The 20321-nt window shown below is 42.9% G+C and overlaps 1 protein-coding gene across 2 annotated transcripts in view; it reads right to left on the reverse strand.

Annotated features, from left to right (window-relative positions):
* LOC133502661 (inactive serine protease PAMR1-like) overlaps positions 1–9796 on the reverse strand; it is a 47846-nt gene extending 38050 nt beyond the window's left edge. For both annotated transcript variants that reach the window (XM_061823695.1, XM_061823694.1), the window contains exon 1: positions 9624–9796. In XM_061823695.1, the coding sequence (XP_061679679.1) occupies positions 9624–9783 (160 nt within the window). In that variant the 5' untranslated portion in view covers positions 9784–9796. The remainder of the gene's footprint in view (positions 1–9623) is intronic.
* Between the last annotated feature and the right edge of the window lie 10525 nt (positions 9797–20321).

Raw genomic sequence — 20321 nt, forward strand, 5'->3', positions numbered from 1 at the left:
GAAACCTCATGGTAAAAAACAGATCAAAATAAAATAATATCCATCCATTATCCAAATCACTTATCCTCACAAGGGTCACAGGAGAGCTGGACCTTGTCCCAGCTAGCTTCGGGAAAAAGGCAGATTTCACTCTGAAGTGGTTGCCAGCCAACCGCAGGAGAGTTTTATTGGCTTCATTATCTCATTGTCTCCTTTACGTGCACAATCACAGTTTTCGGATTTGTTTTAGAGAATTTTATGACTGGTCAGCCATGTTGAGTTTACATTTGTTTGTTAAAGTTACAGTGAAGTACAATTTTTTGTACCTGGTTCGAGCCTCGGCTCATGCCTTCCTGTACTGAGTATGAACATTCTGCCTCTGCTTGTAACAAGTTTGTCCAGTTACTCCAGCTTTCAGCCTGGCCTATGTATTCTTCTTGCTAATAAGTGGTTTGCATCTTCTGGGCTAGCATCTGTATGTGCTTTGTCTCCCTGAGACAGATGTTTGGTTTTCATCTTAGTTAAAAAAAAAAATACATTACAGGGAAAGCTCAAACTTGAAATAGAAGAAATTAATTCAGTGATATTTATTGTTTTAATAATCATTTTAAAAGGATACATACACTTTGCAAAAGAAACACACCTGTCATTCACATGCTCTAAGACATTTGCTCACATGAAAATTGAACAGACTCAAAGAAGAAGTGCAACAGTATCTTTTAAATTGCATATGCAAACCAGATGTGAATACCAAGGAAAAAGCAGAAATTCTGATCCCGCCTCATGTTCTTCATTTGATGGCAACCCAAATGTTTACAGCAAAAATAAAGGAATCAGCCTCACCGGTCCAATACTTTTGGATGGAGAATACTGTTCAAGCACGACTAGAATCACTGTAATTATTATGCTACTTTCCACTTGGAATGTGATTGTGTGTGTCGCTGCGGCTTTTGTAAGTGCAAGGTTGTTTGCTTTTTTTCTTCTTCCAGATGTTGAAGGCTCTTCACAGGCATGTGAAAAAAGGCATAGAAATAACAACACTCATTGTCACACTCTTCATTGCCTTGTGAGGACCTCCATGTGCCACACAGCATTTGGAGCCAAAAAAAAAACAGATGTTAGCATCTGTGGCTCAACTGCACACCTTTGATGTCAATATAGACACTGACATCATTCCTGACACAGCCAGAGAAGTGGTCATGGGAATTACGGACTTCGCTCAGTGGATCAGTAGTTGGACCTTGACCTTCACTCTCAAAAAAAATATTGTTTTCGTTGCCCCTCCCCTCACAACCTCCTGAGATAGTGGTGCAGGTAGGTCTCGCTATGAGCCAAATTATGGAAAGTAAATTATCCTAAGGCAATAAGACTTCCTCTCATTTTTTTTTTTTTTGATGGCTTTTTTGGATTCTGAATGTGCAGCAGTATTAGAATTTGGTCTTACAAGCAGCCAGCCACCTCCTCTGACCCTACCAAAGTCAAACAGGGTGTTTGTATGGTTTTTAATCATTGGCTTTTGCATCAGATGACATTTACAGAAAATAACAATAGATACTGTATATCGTATTTTCATAATTCAGTGCTGGTACCTAAATGTTATCAGAAATGCATCTTTGCACTCAGCTATCTTTGGCATTTGTATCTTTCATACACAAGTTGGACTTCTTTTTTTTGGGTTTTTTTTTTTTTTGCTCACTGCTTGAATGAGCTTATTTTGCATGAAACAAAGTTATACATATTTACTTGTGAATAAAGGGCTATTGTATACTCGCACTGGCCAAAATATTAATTCCACAATATATTACATATTGTGAGATTCAAATCTTATTTTTTTTATTTGTTATTTTAATATGATCTTAATCACATGATTGACAGCATGTATTGTCAACGCTGCCATGCTATTACTTTATCTATTTGCTACACCACCTTATTTTCAGGATCCCAGGGAACTGGAGCCTATCTCAGGCTGTTGCTGGGAGGAACTGTTGAATGCATATTTCATTACATCATAAACAACATCAGACTCATCCATGCAGGCCAATTTACTGAGCCATCTATTGCTTAAAACTGACAGCATCCTACCCCAATTACTCAAATGGAAGTCCCATTAAACATTTAAAAACATGACTATTCTGATACTAAGTCTATCTAATAGCTGCTATTTATATTTTGCTTTTCAATCATGAATGGAAATGGATTTCCATTTGACTATTTCATGTTATCATTATGAAAACAAATGCCCTGCGATTGGCTGGCGACCAGTTCAGGGTTAAGGCTCCGTCACACCATGACGTTCTGGTCAACGTCCTCTGAACATTTCAATCGTTATATTTTTCAGCGTTCTCAAACAAAGATGACACATCTGGCGTGTGATTAACCTGTGTTTAACGCATGACTTAACGTGTCTCTAACGCACGAAAAGCGTGTAACAGCGACCAAATAAGACGAGCGTGTTGAGCGTGTGACCAATGGGTGAATAACGACAGAAAAGCGTTTTGCTGCCGTGTAATTTTTACAGTGGAACCGGCACTAAAAGGTTGGAAAGTTCATAGTCACTTCAGTTGTTGTCGTGAGTTAGAACAGTGAGCATCATGCCGCCGAGAAGAAAAAAAGTTAGGGCGCGGACTTCAGCAACTTGCGCTGCTAGTAAGAAAGCTAAGCCTCTTTCATCACGAGCAATGTGTTTGGAGGAAAAACAACAGCAGGAGGAAGAGCACGTCTGCGAAGTCACGCACCTTGTGATACCCCCTGGGGACCCTAAACACCTTGCAAACCCTAGTGAGGACGGTCCGACAAAGAGACAAAAGAAGCAGAGAAAGGATTGCAGGATCCTGGACCGGGCTGTTGAGGATAGTCTGGTGGAGTTTTTCCGCGAAAACGAACTGCTACTTTCTGGATCTTCCATTGTAGGTGCTCTCTACTCTAGCTTAATATTAAATGGACCTTGCTTACAAAGCATCGGTTCATATACCCATATGCATGGACGTTCGGGAAACGCACGAATGACGCTCAATGTACTCCAAAGGACGTTCGTTTAACTTTAGTTACACGCTGTGTGCGCTACGGGATTGTTCAGTGGTCATTGACAGGTCCCCAGTGAGTCGTTCACTGCAAAGCAAACAATTAAGTAAAAACCAAGTAAAGCTAGAGTTACGACTGACTAACGATAGCCAAACGTGTGCAATGCTCGGCGAACCTTAGTAAAAGGTTCCACAAACGTTTTGAACGTTCTGCAGCGTTTAAAATTAATGTTAATGAACGCTGGTCTCGGTGAGAACTTTTGTGCAAATGTAACCTCAACGCATGTTCCCAGCGATCATTGACGTTCACTATCGTTCAAACAACGCTCTTCTGGAGCTATCATGAACAGTGCATTGGCGACTACCAACGTTTACTCAAACACTATAGAACGCTGACCAGAACGTCATGGTGTGACAGGGCCATTAGCTGGGTTAAGGATCTAGCACGCCTGCGACCCTGAAGATGATAAGCGGTACGGAAAATGGATTGATGGATGGATTGTGAGAACAAAAGACCCAAAACATATCACTGTACATCACCGAAAAGTGTAATGTTAAGATGAACAATTAATAAAGGAATGGAAAGCACAATACAATAATTAAAAAAAAAAAAGTCAAATCAGGCTTCAAAATGCTCCAGAATTGAGAAATTCTTTGAGCTTCTGGATGCCATAGACGTGTCCTTGGTGCTCGGAAAATCTCACCTCCAGCTGTCAATCAAATACGTCTATTGTGGATTCACTGCTGCGCTCCCTGCAAGCAGTGCGAGGAGTGGAGCGACATACAGCAGATGCTTTCACGGGCTACAGAGACTCATTCTGCCCCTTTGATTCCATTGAAATTCAGCAGACTGTTTAGTCGACGGAGGGACTAAGTGTTTGCAGTGGTGTGGGCTTGTGGCCGCCGAGTTGCAGACCGGGAGCAGGCTGATTTCTCCCCCCGCCCTCGTTGTCGCTCGCCTTGCAAGTGGCTGTCAAACAGTTGCTATGTACCCTAACCACTATCGGACTCATGTGGGGCTACGTGGTGGCTGATGCTTTGCTGCTTCACGACAATAAGATGTGTGCAGCCAGACACCAGAGACAAGTTCGCCCAAATTACATCAACACTTGAGGGAAGATGTATTTTTTTTTTAGTTATAGGGATACTTTGATGGGTAATTACACACTATGATTAAGAAGATTAAGATGATGAGTTAATTCCACCGAATGGCCACCGCGTCCAATAAGGGGGCTTTGGGTTTATATAATGAGGGACAGAAAAATAAACACGTAATCCTCTTGATGTCACAAGGATATATTTTTTTTGTCCTGCCTATAAAATCTGAAACATTCAGAAGGCGAAAAACATTCTAAAGCAATATCTTATCAATTCAGAACTATATTATTCTCTTTGCACGTATTTTCAGCACTTACTTTCAAACATATTTAGTGCATTTAGAAAGAAAACAAGGATTTACATTTTGGGGCACTTTAATTTGATAATTATTATAATTGTAATCTTAAGTGCTATAAGAATGATTCTACAGGTTTGTCCTTCTTCAATCACATAAATACATAGATACTGTATATATTACATACCACTGTTTTTCAAAAGTACGATCCTACACTACTGTGTATTACTTTTGATTTGATTTGATTAGAGAATCCCCTCCTCGAGCCGTCACCTTATCGTGGTGGAGGGGTTTGTGTGTCCTGATGATCCTAGGACCTAAGTTTTCTGGGGCTTCATGCCCCTTGTAGGGTCAGCCAGGTCCCAGGTGAGGGACCAGACAAAGTACGACTCCAAAACCCCTATGATGACTACAAAATTGGATCTTGGTTTCCCTTGACCCGATGCGGGTCACCAGAGTCCCCGTCTGGAGCCAGGGCTGAAGGTGGGGCTCGAAGGCGAGGACCTGGTGGCCAGGCTTGCACCCATGGGGCTCGGCCGGGCACAGCCCGAAAGGGTAACATGGGTCCCCCTTACCACCTGTGAGAGGGGCCATAGGGGTCGGGTGCAATGTGACCTGGGCAGTGGCCAAAGGCGGGGACCTTGGCGATCCGATCCCCGGCTACAGAAACTAGCTCTAAGGACATGGAATATCACATCTTTGGCAGGGAAGGAGCCCGAGTTGGTGTGTGAGGTGGGGAAGTTCCGACTAGATATAGTCTGACTCACACACTGCTTAGGCTCTGGCACCACTCCTCTTGATAAGGGTTGGACTCTGTTCCACTCTGGAGTTGCTCATGGGGAGAGACGCCAAGCAGGTGTGGGTGTAAATATTGCCCCTGGCTCGGGGCCTGCACGTTGGGGTTTACCCTGGTGGATGAGAGGGTAGCCTCCCTCTGGCTGCCATTAGGGGGACAGGTCCTGACGATTGTTTGTGCTTACGCACCCTTTTTGGAGTCCTGAGAGGTAGTGCTGGAGAGTGTCCCCTCTGGAAACTCCATCGTTCTGCTGTGTGACTTCAATGTGCACGTGGGCAATGACAGTGAGATCGGGAAGGGCGTGATTGGAAAGAACGGCCCCCCAGTCAGAACTTGAGTGGTGTTCTGTTACTGGACTTCTGTGCTCATTACGGATTGTCCATAACAAACACAGTGTTCAGGCATAACGGTGTTCACATCTCCACCTGGCACCAGGACACCCTAGGTCGCAGTTCGATGATCGACTTTGTGGTCATGTCATCGGACTTGTGACCGTATGTCTTGGACACTGAGGAGAAGAGAGGGGCGGAGCTGTCAACTGATCACCACCTGGTGGTGAGTTGGCTCCGATGGTGGGGGAAGATACCAGTCCGACGTGGCAGGCCCAAACGTATTGGGAGGGTCTGCTGGGAACGGCTGCCAGATTCCCAAGTCAGAAGGAATTTCAACTCCAACCTCTGAAAGAACGTTGCTCACGTCCTGGAGGAGGTGGGGACATTGAGTCCGAGTGGACAATGTTCCGCGCCTCCATTGCTGATGCGGCCGACTGGAGCAGTGACCGTAAGGTGGTCGGTGCCTGTCGTGGCGGCAACCCATGAACACATTGGTGGACACCAATAGTGAGGTATGCTGTCAAGCTGAAGAAGGAGTCCTGTTGGGCATTTCTGGCCTGTGGGACTCCCAAGGAAGCTGATAGGTACCGGCTGGCCAAGCGGAATGCAGCTTCGGTGGTCGGTGAGGCAAAAACCCGTGCATGGGAGGAGTTCGGTGAGGCCATGGAGAACAACTTCAGGACGGCTTCGAAGAAATTCTGGTCCATCATCCGGCGTCTCAGGAGGGGGAAACAGTGCACCGTCAACACTGTGTATAGTGAGGACGGGGCGCTGCTGACCTCAACTTGGGATGTTGTGAGTCGGTGGGGAGAATACTTCGAAGACCTCCTCAATTCCAACGACACGCCTTCACAAGAGGAAGCTGAGTCTGAGTGTTTTGTGGTAGACTCTTTTATCTCTGGGGTCTAGGTCACCGAGGTGGTTAAAATCTCCTTGGTCAAGGGGGCCCGGGGGTGGATGAGATTCGCTGTAGTTCCTAAAGGCTCTGGATGTGGTGAGGGTGTCTTGGTTGACACGCCTCTGCAACATTGACATCGGGGACAGTGCCTCTGGATTGGCAGAATGGGGTGGTGGTCCCCCTTTACAAGAAGGGTGACCAGAGTGTGTGTTCTAACTATAGAGGGATCACACTCCTCAGCCTCCATGGTAAGGTCTACTCAGTGGTACTGGAGAGGAGGGTCCGTCGGGAGGTCGAGTCTCGGATTCAGGAGGAGCAATGTGGTTTTCGTACTGGTCGTGCAACAGTGGTCAAGCTCTCCATCCTCGGCAGGATCCTCCAGGGTGCATGGGAGTTCACCCAACCAGTCTAATGTGTTTTGTGGACTTGGAGAAAGCAATCGACCGTGTTCCTCAGGGATTCCTGTGGGGGGTTCTTCGGGAGTATGGGGTACCGAACCCCCTCATACAAGCTGTTCGGTCCCTGTACAACCGCTGTCAGAGTTTGGTCAGCAGTGCCAGCAATAAGTCTAACTCGTTTCCGGTGAGAGTTGGACTCCACTGAGGGTGCCCTTTGTCACCGATTTTGTTCATAACTTTTATGGACAGAATTTCTAGGCGCAGCCGAGGTGTAGTGGGTGTCCGGTTTGGTGGACTCAGCTCTTTGCAGGTAATGTGGTTCTGTTGGCTTCATGAAGCCGTGATCTCGAGATCTCATTGGAGCGGTTCGCAGTGGAATATGAAGCGGCTGGGATGACAATCAGCACCTCCAAATCCGATACTATGGCCCTCAGTCAGAAAAGGATGGCGTGCCCTCTCCAGGTCGGGGATGAGATTCTTCCCCAAGTGGAGGAGTTCAAGTATCTTGTAGTCTTGTTCACGAGTGAGGGAAGAATGGAGAGGGAGATTGACAGACGGATCGGTGCAGTGTCTGCAGTAATGCAGACTTTGTACCAATCCGCTGTGGTAAAGAAGGAGGGAGCTAAATCGAAAGGCGAAGCTCTCAATTTACCAGTCTATCTACGTTCTTACGCTGATGACCGAAAGAACAAGATCCCAGATATAAGCAGCCGAAATTAGTTTCCTCCGCAGGGTGTCTGGACTCTCCTTTAAGAAATAGGGTGAGAAGCTCGGTCATCCGGGAGGGGCTCAGTTTCAAGCCGCTACTCCTGCGCATTCAGAGGAGCCAGTTGAGGTGGCTGGGGCATCTGATTCGGATGCCTCCTGGACGCCTCCCTGGTGAAGAGTTTCTGGGCATGTCCGACCGGAAAGAGACCCAGAGGATGACCCAGAACACGCTGGAGAGATTATGTCTCTCGGCTAGCTTGGGAACACCTCGGGATCCCTTCAGAAGAGCTGGAAGAAGTGGCTGGGAAAAGGTAAGTCTGGGTATCCTTGCTGAAATTACTTCCCCTGCGACGACCTGTGGATGGATGGATGGATGGATGGATGGATGGATGGATGGATGGATGGATGGATGATTACAGAATTTCTGCTGAGCGAAAACTCGTGCAAAACTGCATGGTCAAGTAAGTGATATTACAAAGTTATATTCTACACTATATGTACAAAAATAAAGAATTTCCTCAAGGCAAAAATTGAGTTATTTTAACCATGACATACAGGGGAAAATTTTGAGTGAGCATATGTGCAAGTTTAGAGTTCCCTTTGCATAGTCTCCACAGTATTTCCCTGGTATTTTGAGGTCAGTGTGATTTCGCTATCATGGAACAAGCAAACTCCTCAGGGAACATTGTGGGCAGTGGAGATCTGAGTGACATCTTGTCCCACCAACTCATCCTGTAGATTGGTCGACTGACCTTTCCCTATTCTAAAACCCACTGACGAAAAGCACTATTGCTTTATTAGGCACTTTATGTACAGGATGCACTATGTACAGCACAGAAGCGCAACTTGCTGCTTGGGATGGACACTTTTCTACTGTAAAGCAATTCCATGCATGCATCCATCCATCCATTTTCTAGAGTCGCGGGAGTGCTGGAGCCTATCCCAGCTGTCAACGGGCAGGAGGCAGGGTATACCCTGAATTGGTTGCCAGCCAATTGCAGGGCACATGGATACAGACAACTGTTACACTCACAATAAAACCTAGAGTGTCCAATTACTGTTGTAGGTTTTGGGGATGTGGGAGGAAACCGGAGTGCCCAGAGAAAACCCATGCAGGCACTGGGAGAACATGCAAACTTCACACAGGGAGTGCTGGGATTGAACCTGGGTCCTCAGAACTTTGAGGCCATTGCTTTCCAGCTGATTCACCGTGCTGCCCTTTGTAAAGCAATCATGATTTTTAATCATCACGTTTTAGCTTTGTTAATCCTAACAGATGGATTCCATTCCAGTCAGGACACAAGACATGAGCATGCACATATATGCACTCATGAAAGGGGATTCTGAAGATTTGCAAGGCAATTAAAGTATCAATTTGTATTTGCCGCTGCTCCATCGAAAAGATCCATCATCAAATAACAACACAAGGTTATGCAACAGTCTCCGGAGTGACTCAGCTGACAACATTGTGTGAAAGAGGGAAGTGCCAGTCAATAGAGATGAGTTCACTCGACAACATGACTTTATTGTGTTTTGAGTACTTGGAGATTTGCAAAGGGCAGACGAGTCGCACACGCATCACTGCAGTCAGCACGAGCGATTCAAACTTTGCGTGCGAAATTCTGTCGAAGTCATCAAAGGGCAAACAAACAAAGACTGTTTCAAGTGCTACTCCCCCAGAGACCACTTTGACATATAAAGAGTAATTGTGGCACAAACAAGGAGGAGTGCCAAGTCTGAAATGTACTATTAGGAAGCAAGTTACTAAAAGGAATCTGTTTCAATAGCAACTTATTTTTTTAAAGATAAACAATCTCACACATCCATCAATGTCCTTTTTTAATAAAAACATTACAGCAGGATCATACCTCATTACAAATCTCATCTTTACGAGAGAGAATAGACATAATAAAAACATCTCACCTCTATTAACAAATGTACTATAAATCTTTCTGAAGATTGTTTTTCCTATCCTGTTTTTGTGTTATTAAAGGATTTCAACAAAGGCTGGATCAATACAACGATGTTGGCTTTGTTTTATTGAGAAAGGAAGATCTACAACATAGGGGTGAGCCATATAAGTAAATTTGGTCTCTTACTGTTGGGCCAGGAGCTTCCTTGAGGTACGACGATAAAGATGAGGAGGGAAACGAGAAGGAAACAGCCTGCCCTCCCAGTGATGAGTTTGCTGGTCCCAGGAATCGCGTGGGAGCCCCCATCTGTTTGCCTCAGCTGTAGTCCAAGTTCCACAGACAGCATGCTGCCGTCTGGAACTCTGTTTACTTTCTGAACTCAGCTGACATCACCATCTCAAACTCCCTCAATACTTCCCTCCCCCTCCTTCCAATTTTCTCTCTCTCACTTCTCCTTCTTTGTCACTCTCTCTATCTTTGGCTTCAAGTTACAGTCCAGTCTCGTAGTGGTCTCCTTTAAATTCCTCTTCCTTACCCGGAGGACTACAAGGATTACTGTTGAATGAACACAGTCTCCAGCCTTTTTTGCAACCCCCTCGCACACACACATACGTCTTCGACACTGTGAAATACATGATGTGATTGAATTCATGGCTGGCAAACTATTCAAATGTCCTCAAACAAATGAATATCTCTAATTAAATTTCACAATGTTATGATCCTAAAAACTGATATCAGAGTGTGACATGTTTTACAAAACAACAACATTTTTTTCTTTTTTGGTATATTTTTTATGTATACCTGTAAACAATGGCACCAATTCATTGGGATGTGTTTAGGTTCCTGTAGTCCTAGTAAATTGAAATAATATCCTTTCAAGTCACTCAAAACTTGAAAGTTTGAAACAGCATTATGGATAACATCATGGCATCAGATGAAAGCAAAGATGAAAGGTGCTTTGCTGCCGTCACATGTTCAATGTGTGGAAGGTGGCAAAAAGAAGATGAAAGATGAAAACAAAGTACACACGCACATGCACAAATACAAATGTATTACAAACCTTTGACTTATTATTCTCTGCCACTGAATGTTTTACAAGTCAAATATCCATGTTAACTGGGAGGGGCAGATAGAGCAGCTGAATACACACATATGGCATCATCTCTAAAATGGAAATCACATACTCATCAAAACGCTCTCCCCAAGTCGGTTGTGTAATTTGGTGTTGTCAGAAAGCACCACAGTTTGAGAGGGTCTGACGTAGTGACATCTATTTTGGCAGACTTATCCTCTTAACAGCAATGGGAAAATGGAGAAAGTCATGATAAATTGCATGTCACACTATCTCCGAGCTTTGGGGATGATAGGAAGTGTATCTAACCAGATGTTTCTGCAGGAGGGTTTCAAACTGCTCCCTACCCAGCCTGTAATACACCTCGAAGCACTTTTTGTGGGACAGTGGCTCACAAGCAAACTCTGAGATCTAAAATCTGTATGAGATGTACACATTCCCATATTTACTCTCTTATTTCACCTCTTTGTCGTTAATAAGCAAAACCAAGGCTTTGTTTTGCAAAATGGAAAAATATTGCAGAGATGCAGTGTACTCAGCGGGGAAAGTCTACCGACTTCCTTCCTGGGATGATATCTCAGCACTTCCAAATTTGGGCGCTGTCAACATTGGCCGCACAGGGGTGCCCTCGTCCTTGCACACTGCTACTCGGACCTTCACACTGAGCAAGTGCAGTATGAGAAAGCCTTAAGACACTTGGGTTTGGGTTGAAGAGCAGAGATTCTTCAGAACAATAAAACACCCCAGGCAGCCATGTACAAATACATGTACACTAGAATGGTTGAGATGGAAAAGTTAAATGTTTTTCAACTGGCCAGCAGTGACTGACTCCCAGAGAAACTATTTGCAAATGTTGCAGAAATTTACAATTGGTGAAAGAAACCATTCAAGAGTAAAGAATGACTGATTTGTGCAAGAAGCTGATAGATTACTGTCGGAAGTACTTTAGGGAAGTCATCCTCGTGAAAATGCGGGGGCCATATTTTCGCTTTATCTTTGAAATTCCAACCATAAAAGAAAGTAGGGTTTTTTTTACATTTATATAGAAATTGTGATAAATCATTGATCAAGTTAAAATTTTTGGGAACATATTTATAATCAAACTTTCATCAAGCATTCCATCCATCTTCTGGACTCCTCCTCCTGACTATGATCATGGGGGTCCTGGATCCTAGCCTCGCTGACTTTAGGTGAGAGGTCGGGTAGACCCTGAACTGGTTACAGTCCCCCCCCTCCATTTTGTGAACCGCTTATCCTCACTATGTTTGCGGTTGTTCTGGATTCAGGCGAGCAGTGGAGTACACCTTAAACTGGTTGCCAGAAAATCGCAATTCACAAATAAACAAAACCCGATGGACAGTTTAGTGTCTTCAGTCCACCTATTAGAATGTAGGATGAAACCAGAGTACCAGAAGAAAGCCCACGTAGGCACTGGGAGAAAATGAAAACTCTACACAGGGGAGGTCATATTTGAACTTGGCTCCTCAGAACTGTGAGGCAGATGTGCTAACCACCACCGTCATCCACTGTGCTGCCCTCATATAGTAAAATGCATTATATTAAGTCATTTAAGGTTTTGGTCTTCTGAAGACTAGGGTTTATTTGTTGATCATTGTCTCGCTCTGAGGTCATCATTTGAGTCAACTGTGTCATGAAAACACGCCCATGATTTCTACTGACAAGGCCCTGTTGTGTTTAATCAGCTTTTTGGCGGGAGGCCAAATTAGAAAAGAATTGTACTGACGAATTAAACCATGTGCGTTTTGGCCAATATTTTTTAATTGAGTGATGTGAAATGCCACTAATGTGAGATGATTATTTTATGTAATGGTTTGTGTAATTTATAGCCATTTTCCAGAATCATTGGTTAGGTCTTCTAAATTGCTTTTGTGTTTGGTCATGCTAATGTCTTCATATAGGAAGCAAATATGTTTGGTCAGTGCGAAGTGTTTGCCATTTTGCTGGTTCTGATGGACACACTTAGTGACATTCAGACCCAATTTCAGCATTTTCCCTCTCTTGCAATCAAATTCAGTAAAGGTCAAATTCTTGGATGTCTTGGATGTAGGGTGTGTCAAGACTGACTTTTCCTCCCTCATCTGCTCGGTAAACCATCAGAGCCAAAAATCGTGAATGGTAAACATTTATTATTTAAGGTCCTTATGCGTGTGGTCAGTATTGAGTTTGGCCGAGCCATGAATTCCGTGGCTGTGACATAAAAATAAAATGATAGCCAATTAACCAAATTTGATGACTATTATCTTCATAAGGCATGGTGGACGACTGGTTAGCATATCTGCCTCACAGTTCTGAGGAGCGGGGTTCAAATTTGCATGTTTTCTCCGTACCTGTGCGGGTTTTCTCCCGGCATTTATGTTTCCTCCCACATCCCTGAAACATGCGTTAGTTGGACACTCTAAATTGCCCCTATGTATCGATGTTTTCTCGATGCAGTTTCATGGCAGTGATTAAAATTTTCAGGGAGCAAAAGACTGCCAAAGACTGTCAAATCTTTCTTTCGTTGTGTCATGAATGTTTGTTTCTCAAATGTGAACTCACTGTTAGCTTGGTCACCTTGCCAGACAAATGCCTGCTTGCTCATACTTCTATCCATCATCTTAATGTAGAAAAGGGAGGGAAATAATTTGCCATGACCCACAGATCATTTTCATCCTGGGTGGCTTTACTGAGCTTGCTGGGCTATATTGATCTTAGAAACATGTCAGCTAGTACGATGGTTGCTACGGCTCACAATTTATTCCAGTCTGGGCTGCTTTGTTTGTCGTACAACTCCTATATCCATATTTAAAGTGTATTGTTACGTGTGAGGTGTATAATATGCATTTGCTAAACCAAAGATTCTCCTGTTCGTCCCTTTTTCAGCAAAGGTGGCATTGAAGCTCTCTGGACATTGGACTTGTGAGGATCATTGAATTTTGCCCTTAAATCAATTGGAGGACAGGCAGAAGGCCACAGTCAACCACGTGTGTGGAATAAAGGTTACTAAGACTTCCAGACTTAAGTCGATGAATCTACTCTGCCAGTAAACTGTCTTTGCTTCACACCTTTCGATGCCAGTATCAAATTGAGCGGAACGCTATGACATGCTACCAGGCTGGTCAATTGCTTCAGTCGTTGGTGCAATTCTTACTTCTTTAGCCAGCAAACTACCTGAGCCTGGATCAATATCTCTCTCCTGATAACGATCAAGAAGTCTACTCGACTTTGCTTCTATTCTAATGACACATAAACACTGACTTAAACACTGAAAATCCTTGTTAGGTGACAACATTTCATGTTATATCATGTCTCAAGGTACAATTAAGCAAGACAAATAATTACTACATCAGTTCTCTCTTTTTTTTTTTAAATCAAAGCAAAATTTCTACAGGAGGGAATGTCGATAGTCCATACATGCAAACACCAAAGGGCATTAAAATGGTGAATTCCCCCCCCCCCCCAACAAAAACAAAAAAAACATTGTAGAGTGGTGGAGAGGTTTTTTTTTTGTTGTTGTAATTTTACCATAAATTAAGCAATCTGGAAGACTTTGGAGGGTACATTAATTTATTAATTTTCAACACTGGTTATCCTGGTTCGGGTCACGGGGTGCTGGATCCTATCCCATCTGGCTTCGGGCAATACAATAAGACAACAAGGCAAAATAAACAAATTTTCTTCACACAGAAAAACATTTATCTACATTGCTTAAGTACATGTTGATGTACAAATTTAAGATTAAAATTTTAATTTGCAGAATTTCTTAGGGTTAGTGTTAGCTAAAGATTAAAATTGTATTTGACTAATTTCTTTGCTTTTTTTCTTTTGGCGTCCAACATAACCTAACCTAACCAACATAATCAGGCACAACTCATCAGATTTAATCAAGCCAATGCGCTATTTTGAGTTAAAAATAAGCGACTGATTTGAATTGCCAAGACCTTCTAATGAAAATTAAACTTTCATTGCATTTTGTCAATGCAGTTTTCCTCTTATGAGGTTAAAAATTTTAAATCGATTTTCTGCTTGATGGTCCAGGGTTCCAACAAAAACAGACAAAATGAACGTGGCTTTAATGTCCATGAAAATAATCACAGGATCACATCTCCATGGCAATGCAATGGACAGAGGATAAACAGTAGACATTCCCACTGCATTCTCACATCTTAACCTGCTAAATCCATTAGATGGGTGGAAACTCAGCAGTCAGGTGACATGAAAGAGAGGAGCCTGCAGCAGGCTCATAGCCAAACCAGTGATATCATTTTCCAGCAGTGAGCTGTGACTGGTAGGGGGGAAAAAATGCAGAACAGATTTTAAATTGGATGCGGTATGTGCTGCAAAAAAATACAAATATTTCATCTTTTTATATGAATACTTTCAAAATGAATCATAACTCACTGTTTATGATTCAAGGGATTTTTTTTTCAGACATACAAGTATCAATAGTTGTCACCATAAAACAGCTGACAACATTTGGTTTTCCTTGGAGCCAACAGGAGTGTTAATTTGAAGAAAAGGGGATGTTAATCCAGTGCTAATGAGCTATTACCCATACAGTATTAGCACCAAATTAAATCAATGAGAACAACAGACATTGTTGGAAAACTTTTCAAATCGTTTTTCCATCATATTCTAATTCGCATTTTAGTGTTTACCGTATGTGACAGTGAATGGTTGTCTGCCTCTGTGTGTAATCCGGGAATGACGGTCATGCCGTAGACCGCCTTTCTCCCAAAATCAGCTCGGATAGGCTCCAGCTCACAGCTTCAGCTCCCCGAAGCATTGCTTTCAATTTTGCTCATCACTGTCCATTGCAATATTCAAACCTTATTATATTAAAGTCAGTCACTGACTGAAGTGGCTTAAAGGATCTAGGAATGTAAAGTCAATCTGGCTGGTTTTGATTTTTTTTAACATATTGTATGAATCAGGTCAAATATGTTCATGCATCCATTTTCTTAGCCACTTATCCTCACAAGAGTCGCTTGAGTGCTGGAGCCTATCCCAGCTGTCATCGCGGCAGGAGACAGGGTACACCCTGAACTGGTTGCCAACCAATCGCAGGGCACATAGGTACATACAACAGTCGCACTCACAATCACTCCTAGGGGCAATTTAGAGTGTCCAATTAATGTTGTATGTTTTTGGGGTGTGGGAGGAAACCGGAGTGCCCGGAGAAAACCTACGCAGGCACGGGGAGAACATGCAAACTCCACACAGGCGAGGCCGGGATCGAAACCTGGACCTCAGAACTTTGAGGCCAACACTTTATGGCTGAGACACCGTGTCGCCAGGTCAAATATGTGTCATACACATTTGTCTGTGTGAAGCTCTAAATACTGTATGCTGTTTTTTTTTTCCCCCCCTGAATATCCAGCTCGTGAATCAATACAGCCTTGTGTGCCCTGGCTAGTGAGGACAAAGCTCTGGATTTCACATCCACTCTGCTAATCCCAGAGCAATAAATTCCATCTGCAAAACATGTAAAAGATCACACTAGCACCCCAAGATCTTCTATTCATAGAGAAGCATGTCTGCTTGCCGTTGCCTGTATGACCTGATGTGATCCCCTTTGTTCGGATCTAGTATGGAATTAAAAGTGCTCCATGTTAAGGCAAAAGCCATCATTACATTTTCAATGAATAGAGGGGTACGGTGGATCAGGTGGAAAGCGTTGGCCTCACAGTTCTGAGGTCCCGGGTTCAATCCCGGGCCTGCCTTTGTGGAGTTTACATGTTCTCCCTGTGCCCGTCTGGGTTTTCTCCGGGCACTCCAGTCTCCTCCCACATCCCAAAAAAATGCAACATTAATTGGACAGTCCAAATTGCCCCTAGGAGTGATTGTGAGTGCGACTGTTTGTCTCGATGTGCCCTGCAATTGGCTCGCAACTAGTTCGGGGTGTACCCCGCCCCCTGCCCGTGGACCGCTGGGAAAGGCTCCAGCACTCCCGGTGACCCTTGTGACGATTAGCTGCTAAGAAAATGGATAGATGGATGGATGAATAGTGAACTAATCGGAGTCACTGACACCATAGTGGTACGCTCACCTGGCTTTGGTTGAGGCAGTGAGGGTTCAGTTCCCACTCACTGACGGCATGAAGTGTATATGTGCCCTGTGACTGACTGGCAACCAGTTCATGGTGTAGTCCACCTTTTTCTGAAGTTAGGTGGGATAGGCTTCAGCCCTCCCGTGACCTTTGTGAGGATAAGTGGCTCCGAAAATGGATGGATGGATGGATATAAACTAATCATCCAGATGTGCATGATATGACTAATGATCTCAGAGCTTCAATCTGTGATGCGATCAAAATGCCAAGTCACTGGAGCCCTAAAAACGTGATGCATTAAAACCATTTAACAAATGACTCAAATGGAAAACTGCATACTGTATCAATGAAAAAAAGGCAAAGCAGACTTGCTTGGCCTTCAAAGACCAGGAAGATTTAGTAAATAGCTCCATGATGTCATTTGGACACCGCTGGCTCTAACAGCAAAATCTCATTAATTTTGAACATTGCAAGTATTTAAATGAGGAGATACTGTATAATTGTGGTCGTGTCTATTCCTCCAGGAAGCTTCTGTTTTGGAAAAAAAAAAGATTTCACAAATGTTACGCTCTCATTTTCTTTTATCCAATTAAAGAGTGTAAATCTTGAAGAAGCCATGTTTATGAAATGATTTTAGATTCTGCTGTGCTCTGTGCTTTTGCATTTTATGAGCATAGCTTGTAAAAATCCTTGGACTGCTGACGAAGCTCTTTACTTGAATGATGTCAACACAGTAGGAGAATAAGAAAGATGTCATTCTTATAATGGCTATTTCAACATTTCCGTCAGGGTTGCAACGAGGAGCCAAGAGGTCTCTGATATGAGGCATGGTTATCCAGACCTCTGCCAGTTGTTTATCGCACGCTTCCTTCCCCTTTGTCCTTGTTTATTGGGAAGTGACTGTTGCTGGGTGATTGAGGGAAATAAAAGCACACGGGCAAGGCACCAGATAGCTACTGTCTCCCTTAATGGCAATGTGTTGTTTATGAACCATGACAACCAGCAGTTTGAAGTGTGTATCTATTTTTTATCCTCTTCCTGCTTTCAACATCAGGGCATCAATTGCAAAGCATCTTATATGTGAAAGAACACAAATGAGGGAGAATGAGTTACAGAGAGAGAAATTGGCCACTATATATCAACCTGGAACAGAATTGGACATATTAAGCAAATGTAAAGTTGAAAAACACCATCCCAATGTCCATTATTAAAAATTCTATATTTTATGGCACATCAGTTCCTCGTTTCAGGGTCCACCAGTGCCACCGGAGAGTAATTTCCCCTTTGTAAAACACATCAGGACATTTCATTTCACTGCAATTCTTGAGGAGCGTCCAGACAGGAGCCAGTGATCTCAAGTGCTCAGCAGTTTAAGACTTGTGAAAATAAAAAAGCACACTTTAATCGACAAGAGACCATTTAACGAGAACTTACATGGAAAACAAACAGGGGTGGGATCACACTCTGTAGGCATGTCATCCAGCAGGGTGTGTCCCAAGAGTTCTTTTGTGTTTAGAATGTGTTTTATGAGAGGGTTTGTTGCTCCCTAGTCAAAACAACATTTGATGCAGGAACGTATTTTTTTATTTTTTTTATTTCAGTGGCTCAATGAGAAAAAAAGATTGATACTACATACAAGGAAACCATCAGCCTAATCATCGGACTGTGTGAAGATACTCTTTCTACTCCCACCATCCATACAATATGTACTACAGATCCATGTGATCCCTAAAACATTGATTTCATGCAAAGCTTCAAAAATCTGGTTTAAATGTGTCTGTGCTCTGGCTTAGGTAAGACAAAAACTCTTCCATTGTATGCAAGTTTAGGAGATTTCACCATGCGACCTCAATAATAACATTTATTGTTACTCTAAAAATTTTAGTAACAAGGCTGTATCATAACAAAGAGGTGTGTCATTGCTTATTTGGTGATCAATTTCTACACGATTGCTAACTACAATGATTTAAGTAACAATATCTCTCGATTATCCATTGAGTGTAGCCTATGTGTCAATGTCAAAATACAAGTACGGTAGACATAATGTTTGTTTTAGAGGTTGGATGCGCTTTTTCATGCATACTATTTTCAATAATGCATTTCTTATAAAAACTTATGAACGTTTCAACTATCAACGGCTCCCACAAGACGCATGTAGCAGCAACTATTTGAAGTACAGCAGACTCTTGTGGCAAAATATGGAAACACATACGTGTTTGGTAAAGTGGGCCAAAGTCTTGTCCTGAAAGCACACACACACACACACACACGCACACACACACACACACGCACGCACACAACAATATTGTTCACAAGTGTTGGTGTGTTGGATTGTATTGGTATCATTCAGTAGCAGCAATTACATTTGGGACCCAGGCTTTCAATGACTTAATCCACCTTTTAATAACAACATCATGTGACAAAAATATTGTACGAAAACGCTACACGTGTGGCATTAAAAGAAGAGACAGACATTCCCCATACTTGAGGATGAGTGTCGTGCTTACTTAAAGGGGAATTCCAGTGCTTGTCATGAACAATGTATCCAATAGGCCATCTAATATGTATTCTATTTAGAGAATGTCGTGTTAAATCCTCTCTCATTTAAAAGTGTTTTGAAAAGATTTTTATGGACAATTACGAATTTTCAGGGGCGCTGCCATTTTCGCGAGACACATGACTTACGTGCGCGGATGTGACGTGTAAGGTGCTGCACCAAAGGCTCGATTGCTTGGTCCCCAGTGCTGATTTCTCGGATTTATCCTCATCTGAAGAAGAAAGAGCAGTATCAGTTAATCAGCAAGATGGAGGAATCTGTATGGAAGTATTCCTCTGTCTTCCCAATCAACCGGTACTGCTATTTCTTCATCAGATGAGAATAAAACCAAATATTGCAGTTCGCAATCAATATTTACTTACTAACATGACCACATTTTTAAAACTTTGAATCATATATATTGTACTCACAGGAGATGCTGACGGAGACGCAGCAGACAACAAGTCAGACGCTTGGGCAACTTAACCCCATAGCCTTGTTTATTTTATTTTTTAAATGGAAGTAGCCTTGATAATATTTTTTTTCTATCATATTTTTTTCACTAAATCGATCCCATGCACATATTCAGCTCAATGATTTGATCAATCAGAGGACAGGAAAAATACGCTTGTGTGGTGGATCTTATTTAATTAACTATTGCAACATATTGTGTGTGTATGCGTGTGCGTGTGTGTGTGTGTGTGTGTGTGTGCGTGCGTGTGTGTGCGTGCGTGCGTGTGCGTGCGTGTGTGTGTGTGCGTGTGTGTGTGTGTTGTGTGTGTGTGTGTGTGTGTGCGTGGTGTGTGTGTGTGTGTTGTGTGTGTGTGTGTGCGTGTGTGTGCGTGTGTGCGTGTGTGTGTGCGTACGTGCGTGTGTGTGCGTGCGTGTGTCTGGGTGTGTGTGCGTGCATGTATTTTACTTGTTTGACGCCAGCACTTGGGGTTTTGTGACTTTGGCCAGATTACAGTTACATGGCAATGCATAGGCGTTGAAATCTATTTGGACAAAAACAGAAGGAAAAAAAAATCTACATATACAGTCTGGTACATGACTGCGAACTGAACAAAGCAACCCGGAAACACTATAAAATGAAGACAATTGCCATTTAAACTTTTAATGAAAGAACTGAGCGGAATTTCTGTATTTGCTATCCTATTTACATTTAATCGATTATACAATTGATGAGAATGTTTAACCTGTTTTTAGTGGTGGTAAAACCGATCCAAA

Source organism: Syngnathoides biaculeatus, chromosome 6 (assembly GCF_019802595.1).
Source record: "Syngnathoides biaculeatus isolate LvHL_M chromosome 6, ASM1980259v1, whole genome shotgun sequence".
NCBI lineage: Eukaryota > Metazoa > Chordata > Actinopteri > Syngnathiformes > Syngnathidae > Syngnathoides > Syngnathoides biaculeatus.